We start from the raw sequence: 15,400 nt of genomic DNA, 5'->3' as shown, positions 1-15,400 counted from the left end.
AGTATTCCGGGAGTAAGGGCAACGAAGAGACGCCTGAGAAGGTCGGTGGAAGGGAAGGTGAAGAGGTTTTAGATATTAATTTGGGGTCTCCCCATGCAGAGCGTAACCCCATGCATGTGGAGAGAGACTTAGGCGGCGGGGATGTTTTCGAGGAGGGTGGGAATCCAAACGTTAGCATGGGAAGGCACTAGAGGAAGTCTCAAGAGGTGGGGCCTGAAACAATCATTAAGGAGGCGTGCTGTAATCAGGAGTTTTTTAATGACCCAGTCACCTCTTTGATGGCCCAGGCTGTTGGGGCTGGGTGGGCCAACAGGGGTGGGCCTTGTCTTCAGGGCTTTCATGTGGGGAATGTGGATAAGAAAAGAACCGGTTTTAAGAAGCCCAGGATCCTGGCTCATGATAGGAAGGAGAAGGCCCATTCCAAATCCCCTTCAGATTCTAGGCCCAAGAAAAGAAGTAGGCAAGGGGAGGACGAGGACTCTTTTTTCCTTTTCCCTTCGTCAGACATCTGTTCCCGTTCCAGAGAAAGTTCCAGAGATAGCTCATAATATAAACCAGTTTCAGCAGCAGTTGGCTGGGGGTTTGGATTTGAATTTTGGAGCGGTCGATGGTTCCTCGTCAGAGACTCTGGCTGAAGAAACGCAGGGTATGGCGGAGTCGAAAGTGGGTCTGGCTAACAAGACTGATATGGGGTCAGAGGAGGTCATACAAAAGGAAATCGAGGCAACGGTGAATATCGGCGCTCAGTTAGGAGTGGATCTTAAGGACCGACCAGACCTGTTAAAGGATATCTTCGGACTGTCAGGTATTAATGGGGTGGACCAATGAACTTTCTCTCCTTTAACGTTCGTGGTCTTGGGGGTGATGAGAAGGCGGGTTGGGTTAAAAAGTTAAAATCGAAATATGGTATTTCTTTCATCTCTCTTCAGGAGACCAAGAGGGCGTCGGTCTCTGAGTCGGATCTTTTCAATTTCTGGGGGAATAACTCGTTTGGGTTTGATAGTGTGGATTCTGTGGGGTTGTCGGGGGGTTTGGCCTGCTTTTGGGATAAGTCAATTTTTAGTCAGATTGGTGGTTCTAAAGATAGGAATTTCCTTCACGTCAGAGGCAGAATTTCAGGTTCAGGGGCTGTTATTAACGTGTTAAATGTTTATGCCCCTCAAGGGGTTCCTGCGAAAAAAAATGTTGTAGGATTCTCTGGTCCAGCTAATCTCCAATTGTGACGGTCTTTGGGTGGTTTCGGGTGATTTTAATGCAGTTTGGTTTAGGGAGGAAAAAAGGAACTGCTCCTTCAAAAACACTTGTGCCATTAATTTTAATTCATTTATTTTTGAGGCTGGTCTATTGGAATATAATATGAAAGGGAGAAGATTTACTTATGCTTCGGCAGATGGTAGAAAGTTAAGCAAGCTCGATAGATTTTTGGTCAATTCAGAAATTTTCAATTCATGGCCAGAAGCGAGAGTCGAAGCGGTGTCGGGTTTCCTTTCGGATCACTGCCCCATAGTGTTGTCTCTGGTTACTACGAACTTCGGCCCTAAGCCATTTCGCGTTTTTGATTCCTGGATAGGTATGGAGGGTTTTGAAGAGGTGGTTGTCAGGGTGATAAAGGGTAGTACTGATGTTAGCGGTCCTCCTGATGTGGTTCTTACGAGGAAGTTGGCGATCCTGAGACAGAATTTAAAACAATGGAGGGATGAAATGTTGGTTAAAAACTCTGATTGGGTGGCGTCGGCTCTTTCGGATCTTGAAAGTTTAGAAGCCATCTGGGATTCGAGAGAATTAAGCGAGGAGGAGGATTGGTCCCTGCAAGAATGCAAAAAGATGTTGAAAGAAGAGGAAGTTAGGAAGAATAAGGATTTGAAGCAAAGATCCAGGCTTAGGTGGGCCAAGGAAGGAGATGAGAATTCGAAGTTCTTTCATTCTATGATTAACTGCAGAAAAGCGTCAAACGTGATCCACGGGTTGAACATCAATGGTGTTTGGGTATCTAAACCGGCGTTGGTAAAAAATGAGATTTTCAGTTTTTTTAGGGACAAATTTTCAGAGCCGTTTGCGAACCGTCCCCGTCTAGTTTGCCCTGGAATCAATCGCCTTTCGGCGGTTGAAGCCCAGGATCTGGAAACTAGATTTTCGAGAGAGGAGATCAAGAAGGCTGTTTTTGAGTGTGGGGATGACAGAGCTCCAGGCCCAGATGGGATTAATTTTCAGTTTGTTAAACACTTCTGGCCTATTCTCGAGGATGATTTTTTCAATATTTTGAGTGGTTTTTACGAGACTGGGGAGATCAACATAGGCTGTGGCTCATCGTTTATAGCTTTAATCCCGAAGATCAAAGACCCTCTTGATCTAAAGGACTACCGCCCTATTAGTCTTGTCGGAACGATTATCAATGTTATTTCTAAGGTATTGGCGAACAGGCTGAAAAGGGTGTTGGATTTGATCATCTCTCCGTCCCAATCTGCGTTCATCGGAGGCAGGTTCATTGTTGATGGTCCTTTAATAATCAACGAAGTTCACAGTTGGGTTAAAAAGGTTAAGAGGAAGGTTTTTTTCCTGAAAATTGACTTTGAGAAGGCGTATGATAATGTTAATTGGAACTTCGTGGTGGACATCTTGTCTCAGATGGGTTTTTCGAGTAGGTGGTGTGCTTGGGTTAGAGGTATTATTTCTTCGGCCAGAGCTTCGGTATTGGTGAACGGAGCTCCTAGGTTTGAATTTAAATGCAACAAAGGGATGCGACAAGGGGATCCTATCTCTCCCTTTCTTTTTGTTATTATCATGGAGGCCCTGTCATGTTTAATTCATAAAGCTTGTCACTTGGGGATTTTCAAGGGTGTGGATCTTCCTAATGACGGTCCATCCCTTTCTCATTTGTCCTTCGCGGATGACGCAATAATTATCGAGGAGTGGGATAAGGATAATATTAGGAATATTGTTAGAATTTTAAAGTGCTTTCATGCGTGTTCCGGGCTTCACATTAATTTTGGTAAGACTTATATTTTCGGGGTTGGTACGGACAGTGGGGACATTGAGGAGATGGCGGAATTAGTGGGATGCAAAGCTGATAGCTTCCCCTTTAAGTATTTGGGCCTGACAGTTGGGGCTAATATGAACAGGATTAACAACTGGAGACCGGTGTTCGACATCTTTGAGAAGCGGTTGTCGTTGTGGAAAGCTTCCCTGCTCTCCATTGGAGGAAGAATTACGCTGATTCGTTCCGTTCTTGAAAGTCTGCCATGCTATTTTATGTCTCTTTACCGGGCTCCGATGAAAGTATTGGAGGATTTGGAAGGTATTATCAGAAAATTCCTTTGGGGAGGCACGTCTAACATTAAAAAACTCTATTGGGTCGCTTGGGAAAGGGTGGCGTCGCCAAAGAAAATGGGAGGTTTGGGCTTACGTAAACTCAAGGAGGTCAACTACGCGCTTCTCGCTAAGTGGGGTTGGAGGTTCAAATCGGAGAAAGACAACCTATGGGTCAAAGTTGTCAGTGCCATCCACTCTGGTGGGGCGGCTTGGGATGTCTTCCCGTGTAGAAAAGCGGTGGGGGGCGTGTGGTGTAATATTGTCACTACGCTTAATAGGCCGATAGTGGAACATACTCCAATTTGGAAGCTATTTCGTGGGGAGGTGGGCTCCGGTCAGAGCATTCTGTTTTGGCTTGACCCATGGTTGTTCGACTCCCCACTTAAGGATAAATTTCCTGCCCTCTTTCAATTAGAAATGGTGAAAGATTGCAGTGTCAGTGACAGAATTAGTGGAGATGGGATTTGGCTTTGGAAGCATGATACAGACACGGACTCGGAGAGGAGGGAATGGAATGCACTATCTACTGCCTGGGTTTCGGTCTCGTGTTCTTCTCAGGCTAACAAGTGGGTTTGGATGGGGGCTGGCTCGGAGACCTTTTCAGTGGCAGCGGTCAAGAAAATCCTTGACGGGTCGAAAGATTTTAGCAGCTGATATGTGCTGGACTGGTGTTCCTGGGTCCCGACAAAATGTAATGTCTTCATATGGCGGGCGGAGTTAGATCGGATCCCCACTGTGGAGACTCTTGCTAAAAGAGGGGTTGGGGTGGAAAACGCCGAATGCTGTTTTTGTGACTCCGGAACTGATTCGGTTGCCCACTTATTCACCTCGTGCCCGTTTTCTTTAAAGCTTTGGGAGAGGATAACTTCATGGTGCCGGGTCTATAGATTCTTTGTGTTCTCCTTCAGAGATTTGGCTGAAGTTCACTGCTCCGGCCTTAGATCGGAGTCAGAGAAAAAGGCGATTCAAGGGGTTTTGCTTGTTGGCTGCTGTGAAAAGCCAGGAACAACCTCCGTTTTAATAATAAAAGGTGCAGTGTGGAAGAGCTTTTCAGCGAAGTTCGGTCAGTTAGTTTTGTTTGGTTTAAACATAGGCATAAGAAGGGGATGTTTCTTTGGGCCGATTGGTGTAAATTTGTAAATATGTAAGGTTCTTGTTTTTGTTGGCCGGCCCGGTTTTCGGGTTGGTGTGTTTTTAATGAAGTTCTCTTTTCAAAAAAAAAAAAAAAAAAAACATCAGCAATAAACTTAAAAATATAATTTACTGTATAATTGTATTTATAATTTCAACAACTTCCAAGGTAATCTAACTTGAATCATACCACAAGAAATTGTAACCATTGGAATGAAAATTGAAAAATGGGCAAACACAATAACCATCAAACATAGAAGTTCAAAACTGAAGCAGACGAGACTCTAAACATCACTTTAATACCTTGTAAAAGGTCAAACATGAAGTTTTAAAAAAACCAACAATAATCTACTCAACAACAATTTAAAAAAAAAAAACTGCACTCAAATCTCAAAACTTGTGCAAATCAAGCGGTTTCCTTCTTTAGCTTGGCTAGCTCTTGCCTAACGACTCCCGCTTTCTGCACGTTCAAAAAACAACCACGCAATGACACATGTTGATTGAATAGGTAAAATAAACAGGTTATTTGGGTCAACGACAGATAGGTAGAAATAAAAATTAAAAAAAAAAATGCTAAAACAAAGAAAGTAAACATCAACTGCAGTTTTGTATCTACGACTTGCTACTTATATTCAAAGTACTAAGACTTCCCTTACGTGAAAAACTAAAATAGAAAAAGTTTATTGCATAAACTGATACTTTTCGACCCATACTAGATACAAGCACTAAATTTAAACCCAGTTGCAGTTTGTGATGGGTGTAGATGATCCCAGTCACTCGCTACTCACTTAAGGCTCGACCTGAGTTTAAACGAGCCTACTACTTGGATAAATATAAATTTATTATACATAAAAATACAAAAAAAAAATGTTTCTAATCATACAATTATAATAATTATATGTGAAATTAAAAAACGATACAAACAAATTAACTAATAAATAAATGAAAGAAAAAAAAGTCAAGCTCGCGTATGTAAAATTAGTCATGAGCTGAGCTCGAGCTTAGATGAGTCTGGACTAGGCTTGTAATAGCCATAGACCATTGCCACATCAACCTCTCAATATCCAATGAAGGGTTCATGGTAAATTATAAATAAATAAAAAATAAAAAGTAGATCCTTATAACAAAGCAATTGCATAAAGTGAAGGTACTGACCTTAATCTTTGCCAACATAACCTTGAAGCGGTCAAAATCATTAAGTGAGGCTCTCTTCTTTTGAACAATGAGTTTTCTTCCCCATGAGCTGTTTTCCCACTTGCTCTTGACATCTGCAAACAAAATAAAAGTCGGTCATGAAAACAGCAGCAAGCATAGCTTCACTAGTACCAACCATTTCACTAATAATAATAACAATAATAATAATACCAGCAGCCTCCATAGCAGCAATAAGAGTTTTCTTGTTTGGAACTCTTTTGATGTCGATTTTGATGTCTGTGAGAGTGAGCCTCTTAAAGTTCATTTGACCTCTCACCATGTCAGGAGCATCAACAAGAGCCTGCCAATCAAAAAATAAACATTCAAAACAGCCTACATTGTGCCCTTTTCACAGATAAATCAAGATTCAGACAACCTACTCACTAAGCGATTACAATTTAAGAGTGGAAAAGGAAAACAAACAACCATTAGAGCACTGACATCAAACTATATAATAACACTCGATTGAAGTTAGCACCAAAGTTTATTTTTATTATATCGAAATTCAAGAACCTAAAGAATCCATATGAATTAAATGAAAACTCAAAACATAAAGTGGTAGATGTAGGGGCTATTCTGAATGGTTAAGTGCTGAACCAGTAAGAGGTCTGAACCATGAAGAGCCAATATATATAATGCTTGACCCTTCAGAGCCAAATGTCTGACCAATTCAGATTAGAGATCTTAACCATTCAGACTTTGTATAATATTTAACCATTCAGAGACAAATGTCTTAACCATTCAGACATCTGCTCACGAAACAAACGGTCTGAATCATTAAGTGCTGAACCATTAAGAGCCTCATTAAGAAGTAAACAAACAGCCCCGTAATCATTAAGCCAGGACCACAAACATTCAAAACACCCCTTAGTTATATTCAAACCAACCAAACAAACAAACTAAAATAAATAGAGCGATTCAGCTGGTAGTTTTGACAATTAACAACCAAACATGAGATTTTAATATCATTAAAAAAAAAAAAAAAAAAAAAAAAAAAAAAAAACCCTTTAATACAATCTAACAATTTTGAATAGAAAATAAAGATGTTGAAACCACAAATCCAACTGATTTAGGGTTTAAGATTTGGTATAAACCAATCCTTAAGCAACACTACTGTAACAGTATTATACTGCTAATAATTAAAGTGAGCTAAAAAACCTAACATTTTCAAGACAGTACTTACTCAAACCACAAAATCGATCTAACAATTGTGGTTTGAGTAAATAACAATTGTGAAGAATCAAAGAAATGACATACTCTGTTTTGATCGATGACATCAACAATGACTACGAGCTTTCCATAATCCTTTCCGTAGTTAACGAGAGCAATTCTTCCGATCTCAACATACCTCTTGAACGGCTACAATTATACGCGCATTTAGGAACACAAACATACATACATGTATAGATAATATAAGGTTAGGTGTTACAATGTACCATTTTTGTTTTCAAGCGCCGATGAAACTTGAGGAGGCTGGGGCGATTCAGGACGATGAATCCTCCTAGGGTTTTATCAGTTAGAGCTGTTTGTTGGGCCCAACTGCCAAACTAGCCCAGACCAAGGCTTCATCTGTTATTTGTATTTTTATAATGGGCTAAGCGATCTGCGTAGCGTAGGGGAGCACCTGCTTTAAAAACAAATTATAATCTAACCACTACGTCTCACTTTCACTTCACTTCGAGTAATCGCTACAAGGTAAGCTGCTGGGTACCCTTAGCTCTGACTAGAGAGCCCCTAGCGACATTTGCAACCATGAATGTAACTACTATCTTACCCTTATTTATGAAATCTTTAAGATTTCATATTTTTATCGGTGAAAGTTGTATATCGTTAATAAAAATACATATGAAAAGCGTACATTAGACTTCAAAAAAAAAAAACTATTAATGGCCTTGGTCTGAGAATCTCTGTGGTGTCTCACATCTTTTCATAATAGAATTGCTAAACTATTTTGGGTGGTGGTGGGGTGGGGTGAGGGTGGGTGTTTAGGTTTTGGGTGGTGGTGTAGTGGGTTTAGGTTTTAGGTTATTAGACACCTGTCACTTTATAAAATCTTCTTACACTTCTTACAATTAGGAGCCTTTGTAGAATAACTTAACCCGTTCCTTATAATGTTGGGTAAATTACACTTTTCGTCCTTTATTACTATAGCGGATTGCAATAGATACCCGTTAACTTCAATAATTACAATTGTGACAACTCGTAATTCGAACCTATCTTTGTGTTTAATGTAACGTATGTGGACCCTATGTGATTATGTGAACCTTGAGGATTAATGAGATGTTATGTTGTTATGATATGTATGTATGTAATTGGATTACACAAAACGAACCGATCGCACAACAACCCGATCGCACAAGCCTTTGGGCTTTGGCTCCTTACCACTCTCGGCCCACATTCTCTCGTAATCGAACCAAGGGCAACCCAAGTGAAGGGTTCGTGTAACACCCCGTGTTTTCCAAAAGTCAAAGTCAAGTGTTGACTGTTATTGGAATTAAAGATTAATAAAGATTAATTTCATCTTAGTTTCATTTTGATTTTCGTATTATTTGGAGTAAGTGTTGTATAATCAAACTAATCGGACGATAAACAAACTGTGAATCAACGACCGACTGTGAATGATAGGAAGTAACAATGCAATAAAGCTAGTCAATCAATAATCAAGCTAATCGAATCAATCATCGAACTCAAGTGTGGATAGTTTTAATGCTTTTATACGTGTGTGTGTGCCTTACGTGTTACTTGTGCATGTTTACTTTATGTTAAAGTGTGTGGTGAATCAAACAAAATCAATCAAGACTCAAGGTGAATCAAACTCAATGGAAATCGAATCCAAATCGTGGTGTAAGGATGCTTGCATGTTAGATATAGTAGTTGGGACTAAAAGTAATTTGATTAGGAATTCTATCATTCTCAAATCATCGTTCATCGAACTCGAAATATCAAAAAATCGTCGCAAAACACTCAAAAAATCAGGCAAGCCGATCGAACAGGGCAACCTGATCGAACAGGCTAGCCGATCGAACAGGCTGTTCGATCGGACAGCTGCTCGATCAGGGATGCTGTTCGATCAGCTGACCCTTTCCTCTTTTGGAAGCCTATAAATAGGGCTGTCTTTGTCAACCTTTCCACTTTTGGAAAAGCTCTGACCGACCAGCCTCTTCTTCTCACTAAATCTCAGATTTCTCTCAAACCGGTAAGTATTTCGCTCTATTCCTTGTACGTTTTTGTTCATTAATCGATTCTCCATCTTTCTATCTTTCAAAATCTGAATTTCATCCATGAAATCACCAAGATCTAGGTGTTCTTGAGTGATGTCATCATGGTGTTCTTGGTGTTCATCAAGAACTTCATGTTCTTGACTTCATTCAACCATGAATAAGCTAGATCTAACCGATTTCCACATAAATAACCTAAAATCTTCCAAAGATCTTAACATTTCACGGTGGAAAAGGATTGGAAGACGGGTTTTCATCTACCTTTCAACTCTTTTACACTCAAAAAGGTGAAAACGAGACTTGAACCGATTTACAAATCAATCTAAACAAACACATGGTTCAAGATTCGGGTTCTACCAAGAGATATACCGATTTCGGGTTAAACGTTAAACTTGGGTTCCAAACCGTCTCTGGCCGAGCTTGGGTGATTCCTGCTCGAGTCAGTAGACTAAGTAGGGACTTCAGCCTTGTGGTTCAACTCGTAGTCAAAATATCTCTAAAACATCAACAATTAACGGGAATAACCAAGTGTTAAGTGAAAGGTTAACCGAATCGAGAAGCTGGCCGAACGGCTAGGCTGTTCGATCGAACAGCCCAACCGAACGACTATGCCAGCCGATCGACTAGGCTAACCGATCGACTAGCACTTAGACCCACCAACTCACAAAGTGTAGCATTGACGAGGTACTGTTCGATCGACTACGCCACTCGATTGTAATCATTACTGCTCGAATCATGAGATACTATACTTCAAAACACTTAGACTTTTCGAAACATTGGAATGTCACCCGATCGAACATGCCAACCGATCGAGTGACATATTTGAAAACAATGAAGTGCTAGCCGATCGGTTGGGCTAACCGATCGAACAGCTGTTCGATCGGCCAACCTGAAAGGTAGTACAAACCATCATACACAAACACATCCTTCACATCAAAGGAAGAAACAATCCACTTGAAGAAACCAGCCGATCGAGCCAGCCGGCCGATCGAACGGATGTTCGAACGGACTTTCAAACCAATCGAACAGCCCACTCGATCGAACTGCTGTCCGATCGAATGGCCTACTCGATCCAAGTACATTGTTTACTTTTTCCGCGTTACTCATCGTTGTGTTATCGAACTATTCAGGCTAACCTATTCTCAGTGCTCCCTTCAATCCACGATCAACCACTGTGAGTATACTCGATCCCTTTTTGCTTTCAGCACTTTTGGGTGTTACATACGTAATCTATCAAATTCACAAACAACACAAACTATTTGAACGCTAACCTACTTGCATGTATTGCTTGTCTAAATGATTGCTGTTTATTATGTTTACACGTGGAGTGCTATCTACCTGCTTTAGCAACGTAGTACTATAGTTTGGACTCAGCACCCGTTCACACGGGGGTTGCTAAGGACAATTACCTGCATGGATTACAGTGGTAATCATGTATTGCGAACTGTCTCGGACAGTCAACTCGAAGTCGTTGGTATCGATGGTCCCATGTTGATAATTTACATGCATCGTTTGCCCTTGTGTACGTGCTTGGTTATGCGTAAACTATTCGAACTCTATATGCTATATCAAACTTGTGTACTCACCTTTACATTATATGTATTGACTTTTATTTTAACGTATGTGACAGGTGTTTAAGCTACTAGCGTGCTAGGGAAGCGAGGCAATAATAAGCTTCTAGGAGCCTGTGACCTTAGGACAGTGTCCACGTACCTGCTCTAGGGCCATAATTATCTGTAGATCTTGTACTGGCACCTGTAGTCAGTAAGATTTACGGATAGTCGTCTAGAAGTCTTAAAACAATATTTATATTCGGTCTGTAATAATTAAGAATCTGAGTAGTCGGAACAGTTCCCATATTGTTTAGTTGATTTCTACGATAACTTGTTATTGTTTGGGACACGGTATGGGACGTGTTATATAACTGAATTGTATGATAGTTGTTGTGGGAACTTCTGAACAATCTGTTTCGCTCCGTGCCGCGCCCCGATGATTCCGCCATCGGTTGGGGTGTGACAGATTGGTATCAGAGCCATAACTATAGGGAATTAGGTTAGACACGATCTAGTCCGGATCGCTGTCTTAGAGACCTAGACTATAGTTAGGAACCAAGAGACCAAGTTTATGTGCTTATTTTATGTTGTTTCCTTCTATTCTATCATTTCATCCGAACTCCGAGCCAAATTTTGTAATTTGGACGGGATTAGGAGTGAAACCCGCAAATTCCTGCCTAAATTACAAATTTTTGCCAATTATTTTGTGCAAATTTCTACCAACAAACGGGGGAGAATTATACCAAATTAGGGCTGAAACCCGTAATTTGATGAAAACTTTCCTCTGAATTTTTCTTAAAACAAGGAAGAAATTGCTAAGCTAGGGGTGAAACCCTAACCTTGGCAGTTATTCCGACTTTAATTTATCTCGCCAAGGCAATTGACGGACTCCAACGACCTGAACTCACGAGTATGGCCTAGAATGCGCATGCATAATGCCCAAGAATCGAGGCAGAAACATGTCCCCTAGAGTCGAAAGTGATGACAAGTCAACTGTGAATAGTTAAATTGCCATGGTTAGTCAAGGTCTAGTAGCCGCAGACAATCCATTTTCCGATTTTGAGTGTTGCTTTGTTGATTTTATATGATTTACCTGTTTACGTGTTTTAAGATTCGTTGATTGTTCCATTGTTTATCGATCTGCGTGACTTCTGTTGCTATCCTATCTCGATTCAAATCCTTGTTGATGTGATCTAAACGAAACCAGTGTGCTATGCTACGCTATACGACTAAGATAGACGATACAATGTGGTGCTATCCGATACGCAAAACGAACGGCACTCGACTTGTGGTTATAGGTTTCTGTTTTCTGACTACCTCTATGATAAAATTGCGTACGTGTTTAGGAAATTAAGTGCTCTATTTGCTCAATTGCTTATGTGCCCTAATTGCTTCTGTGCTTATGTGCCCTAATTGCTTCTGTGCTTATGTGCCTCTATGATTATGTGCTTATGTGATTATATGTGTTACGTGACGAGAGGTGCGACGTGATTCTAAGCTTTAGAGATCTAAGAACGTGTGAGACTCGAATTCGTTGTGTTGAGCCTGTGACGATGTCTATTGCAGACCATGTCGTCATCTGGACAACCTAGATCACGCTCGCGTCTTACCCGCCAGGAGAAAAGAGATCGACGTCTCGCTGCTATCATCTCTAAGACTGTGGCAAAAGCCGTCAGTGATGTGTTCGAGAACGCAAGCAAGTCATCTGAGGAATCCCGAACCCTCACGCCCAAAGACTCCAACAAAGCTACTTTTAGCTTCAAACAATTCAAGGCATGTGGGCCAAAAGAGTTTACCGGTGAAGATGGCCCTACGGCTCTGTTTCATTGGTTTGACTCGGTAGAAGTCACCCTTCGTCAAAGCGGATGCCCAGATCACCTCCGTACTCTCAATGCTACCGGTGTCTTCCAGTCGCGAGCTTTGGACTGGTGGACCGCAGAAAGGAACAAGCGCGGGAACGACGCTGCATACGAGCTGACGTGGAAAGAATTGAAGGCGATCATGATGGACGAGTTCTGTCCTCCCCACGAACGCCAAAAGTTGGAGGATGAATTCTGGAGTATCAAGCAAAAGGAGGGAGACAATGCTGGTCTCACCGCCCGTTTCAAGCAATTGAGTATCATATGTCCCGACCAGGTCAAGACTTCTGACATGACCATCAAGAAATACATCCGTGCTCTTCCGGATTGTGTCGCAGATTTTGTTCACGCTGCCAAACCCGCAACGATCGAGGAAACCTACCTACTCGCTGCCGAGATTAACGACAAGCGAGTAAAGGCTGGTGTCTGGGATAAGCCATCCAAGTCGTTGCATCAAGTTACTGCTGCATCAACCGACAACCCTACTGCTCAAGCCTCTAAGTCCTCGAGAAGAAGAAAGAAGAACAAAAGTTGCGCTGCCACAACCACTGCTGCTCCACTACAGACTGTACCAGCCCAGCAGCAACAGCCACAGCGTTCAGCGCCAGTGATCAATGCGCCGCCAGCGAAGCGTGCGTACACCGGCCCCCACCCACTCTGTGCTACATGTTCCTATCATCACCCGGTGGGTGTGGCCTGCCGATTCTGTGCCCACTGCAACGTTTACGGGCATTTCACTGCGAGTTGCCGCTATGGTCCCCGTCAAGCTCAAGCCCAAGTCAATGCCAACCAAGCTCTACTCCCTGCTCCTCAAGCTCAGCAAGCCGCTCAGGCCCCGGCAAACAATGTTCGGACCTGCTTTGCATGTGGTGACCCTAACCACTTCGCAAACCGGTGCCCGAACAGGGTGGTGAAACAAGAAGCTCAACAACCCCAGCAACAACAACAACAGCCTCAACAGCAAGCAGCTCACGCCAGAACCTTCAACATCAATGCACGTCAGGCTCAAGCTGACAACAACGTGGTCAATGGTACGTTCCTTGTGAATGGTATATATGCATCATGTTTGTTTGATACTGGAGCCGATAACTGCTTTGTGTCCTTTGAATTCGAGAAACTTCTTAGACGTAAGCGCTCTTACCTTTCGTCGTCATTCGAAGTAGAAGTCGCTACCGGAAGAACAATCGCCGTCAATTCCGTGCTCCGTGATTGTACTCTCGAGCTCAACAGCCATATCTTTCCTATCAATCTTATCCCGATGCAGCTCGGAAGTTTCGACGTCATAGTAGGCATGGACTTTCTTCGCGAAAACCATGCTGAAGTTGTGTGCTTCGATAAGATGATTCGTTTTGTGCTAGCTAGTGGTGATATCCTATGTGTTTATGGTGAAACTACTGCAAAAGATCTCAAGCTCATGTCCTGTCTTCAAGCTCGCAAATATCTCCGCAAGGAATATCGAGCCTTCTTGGCCAACATTGTTGTAGCTGAGACGGACAAGAAAAAGAAAGTTGAAGTCAAGGATGTTCCCGTTGTCCGAGAATTTCCTCAGGTGTTCCCTGATGATCTTCCTGGATTACCTCCAAGTCGTGATATCGACTTTCGAATCGACCTTATTCCAGGAGCCAATCCAGTGGCCAAAGCTCCGTATCGACTCGCTCCATCTGAGATGCGAGAACTCTCAAACCAACTCCAAGAGTTACTTGAAAAAGGCTTCATTCGCCCGAGCACTTCTCCATGGGGCGCACCAGTCCTTTTCGTCAAAAAGAAGGACGGGTCGTTCCGAATGTGCATCGATTACCGGGAATTGAACAAGCTGACCATCAAGAACCGATACCCCTTACCAAGAATCGATGATCTGTTTGACCAACTACAAGGTGCTCAGTGTTTCTCCAAGATTGATCTACGTTCAGGCTACCATCAGTTGCGGATTCAAGAGGAAGACATACCCAAAACCGCTTTTCGAACCCGATACGGCCACTACGAATTTGTTGTCATGCCTTTTGGTTTGACCAATGCACCCGCGGTTTTCATGGATCTGATGAATCGCGTGTGTAAGCCCTTCTTAGATCGTTTCGTCATTGTATTTATCGACGATGTCCTGATCTATTCCAGATCGAGGGCCGAACATGCGCAGCATTTGCGACTGGTTCTCGAGTTGCTTCAGGGAAACCAACTCTACGCCAAGTTCTCCAAGTGTGAGTTCTGGTTGGAGGAGGTTCAATTTCTGGGTCACATTGTGAATAGTCGGGGTATACACGTTGATCCTGCAAAGATTGAGGCAGTCAAGGGATGGGTTACGCCAAAGAATCCGTCAGAAGTTCGCTCTTTTCTCGGATTAGCCGGCTACTACCGGCGATTCATCGAAGGATTCTCAAAGATTGCTGTACCGCTTACCTCCCTTACTCATAAAGACAAGCCTTTTGTGTGGGGAACCGCGCAGGAGACTGCTTTCCAAACCCTCAAACACATGCTGTGCCATGCACCAGTTCTTACACTGCCGGACGGAAGCGATGACTTCGTTGTCTATTGTGATGCTTCAAACCTTGGACTTGGCTGTGTTCTCATGCAACGAGACAAGGTTATAGCTTACGCATCTCGACAGCTCAAAATCCACGAGAAGAACTATACAACCCATGACCTCGAGCTAGGCGCAGTTGTCTTTGCCTTAAAGATTTGGCGACACTACCTGTATGGTACAAAGTGTACGATCTTCACCGATCACAAGAGCTTACAACATATCTTTAACCAGAGAGAACTCAATATGCGTCAACGCCGATGGGTAGAACTTCTCAACGATTACGACTGTGAGATCCGTTATCACCCAGGCAAGGCGAATGTAGTTGCAGACGCCCTCAGCAGAAAGAATTACGTGATAGGTGTTCGAAACATCCAGGCTCAGTATAACCTCGAAGCTCTCATCCGCGAAGCACAACACGCTTGCTTCAACGAGCGTACGTTGAAGAAAGAACGAATCTACCATGATGGAACTCAGCTCGTGAGCAAAGCCAACGGGATATTCTATTATCTGGACCGAATCTGGGTTCCGAGGAGGACAGATTTGCGAAAGATCATCATGAACGAAGCCCACAAATCCCGATATTCCATTCATCCCGGTGCGGACAAAATGTACCAGGAC

The 15,400-nt window shown here is 42.6% G+C and overlaps 1 protein-coding gene across 1 annotated transcript; it reads right to left on the bottom strand.

The window, feature by feature from the left end:
- Positions 1 to 4,681: 4,681 nt before the first annotated feature.
- On the bottom strand, positions 4,682 to 7,232 carry LOC110890254 (60S ribosomal protein L14-2). Its single transcript, XM_022137849.2, has 5 exons — positions 7,071 to 7,232; positions 6,892 to 6,993; positions 5,806 to 5,935; positions 5,596 to 5,708; positions 4,682 to 4,900 (listed from the first exon to the last, which is right to left on the bottom strand). Exons 1-5 carry the CDS (start codon positions 7,071 to 7,073, stop codon positions 4,847 to 4,849), a joined length of 402 nt encoding a protein of 133 aa, XP_021993541.1. The 5' UTR covers positions 7,074 to 7,232; the 3' UTR covers positions 4,682 to 4,846.
- Positions 7,233 to 15,400: the final 8,168 nt, after the last annotated feature.

The sequence above is a fragment of the Helianthus annuus genome, chromosome 11 (assembly GCF_002127325.2).
Source record: "Helianthus annuus cultivar XRQ/B chromosome 11, HanXRQr2.0-SUNRISE, whole genome shotgun sequence".
Classification (NCBI taxonomy): Eukaryota; Viridiplantae; Streptophyta; class Magnoliopsida; order Asterales; family Asteraceae; genus Helianthus; species Helianthus annuus.
Note: the sequence above shows the minus strand (reverse complement) of the source record. Positions and strands in the feature narration are given on the sequence as shown.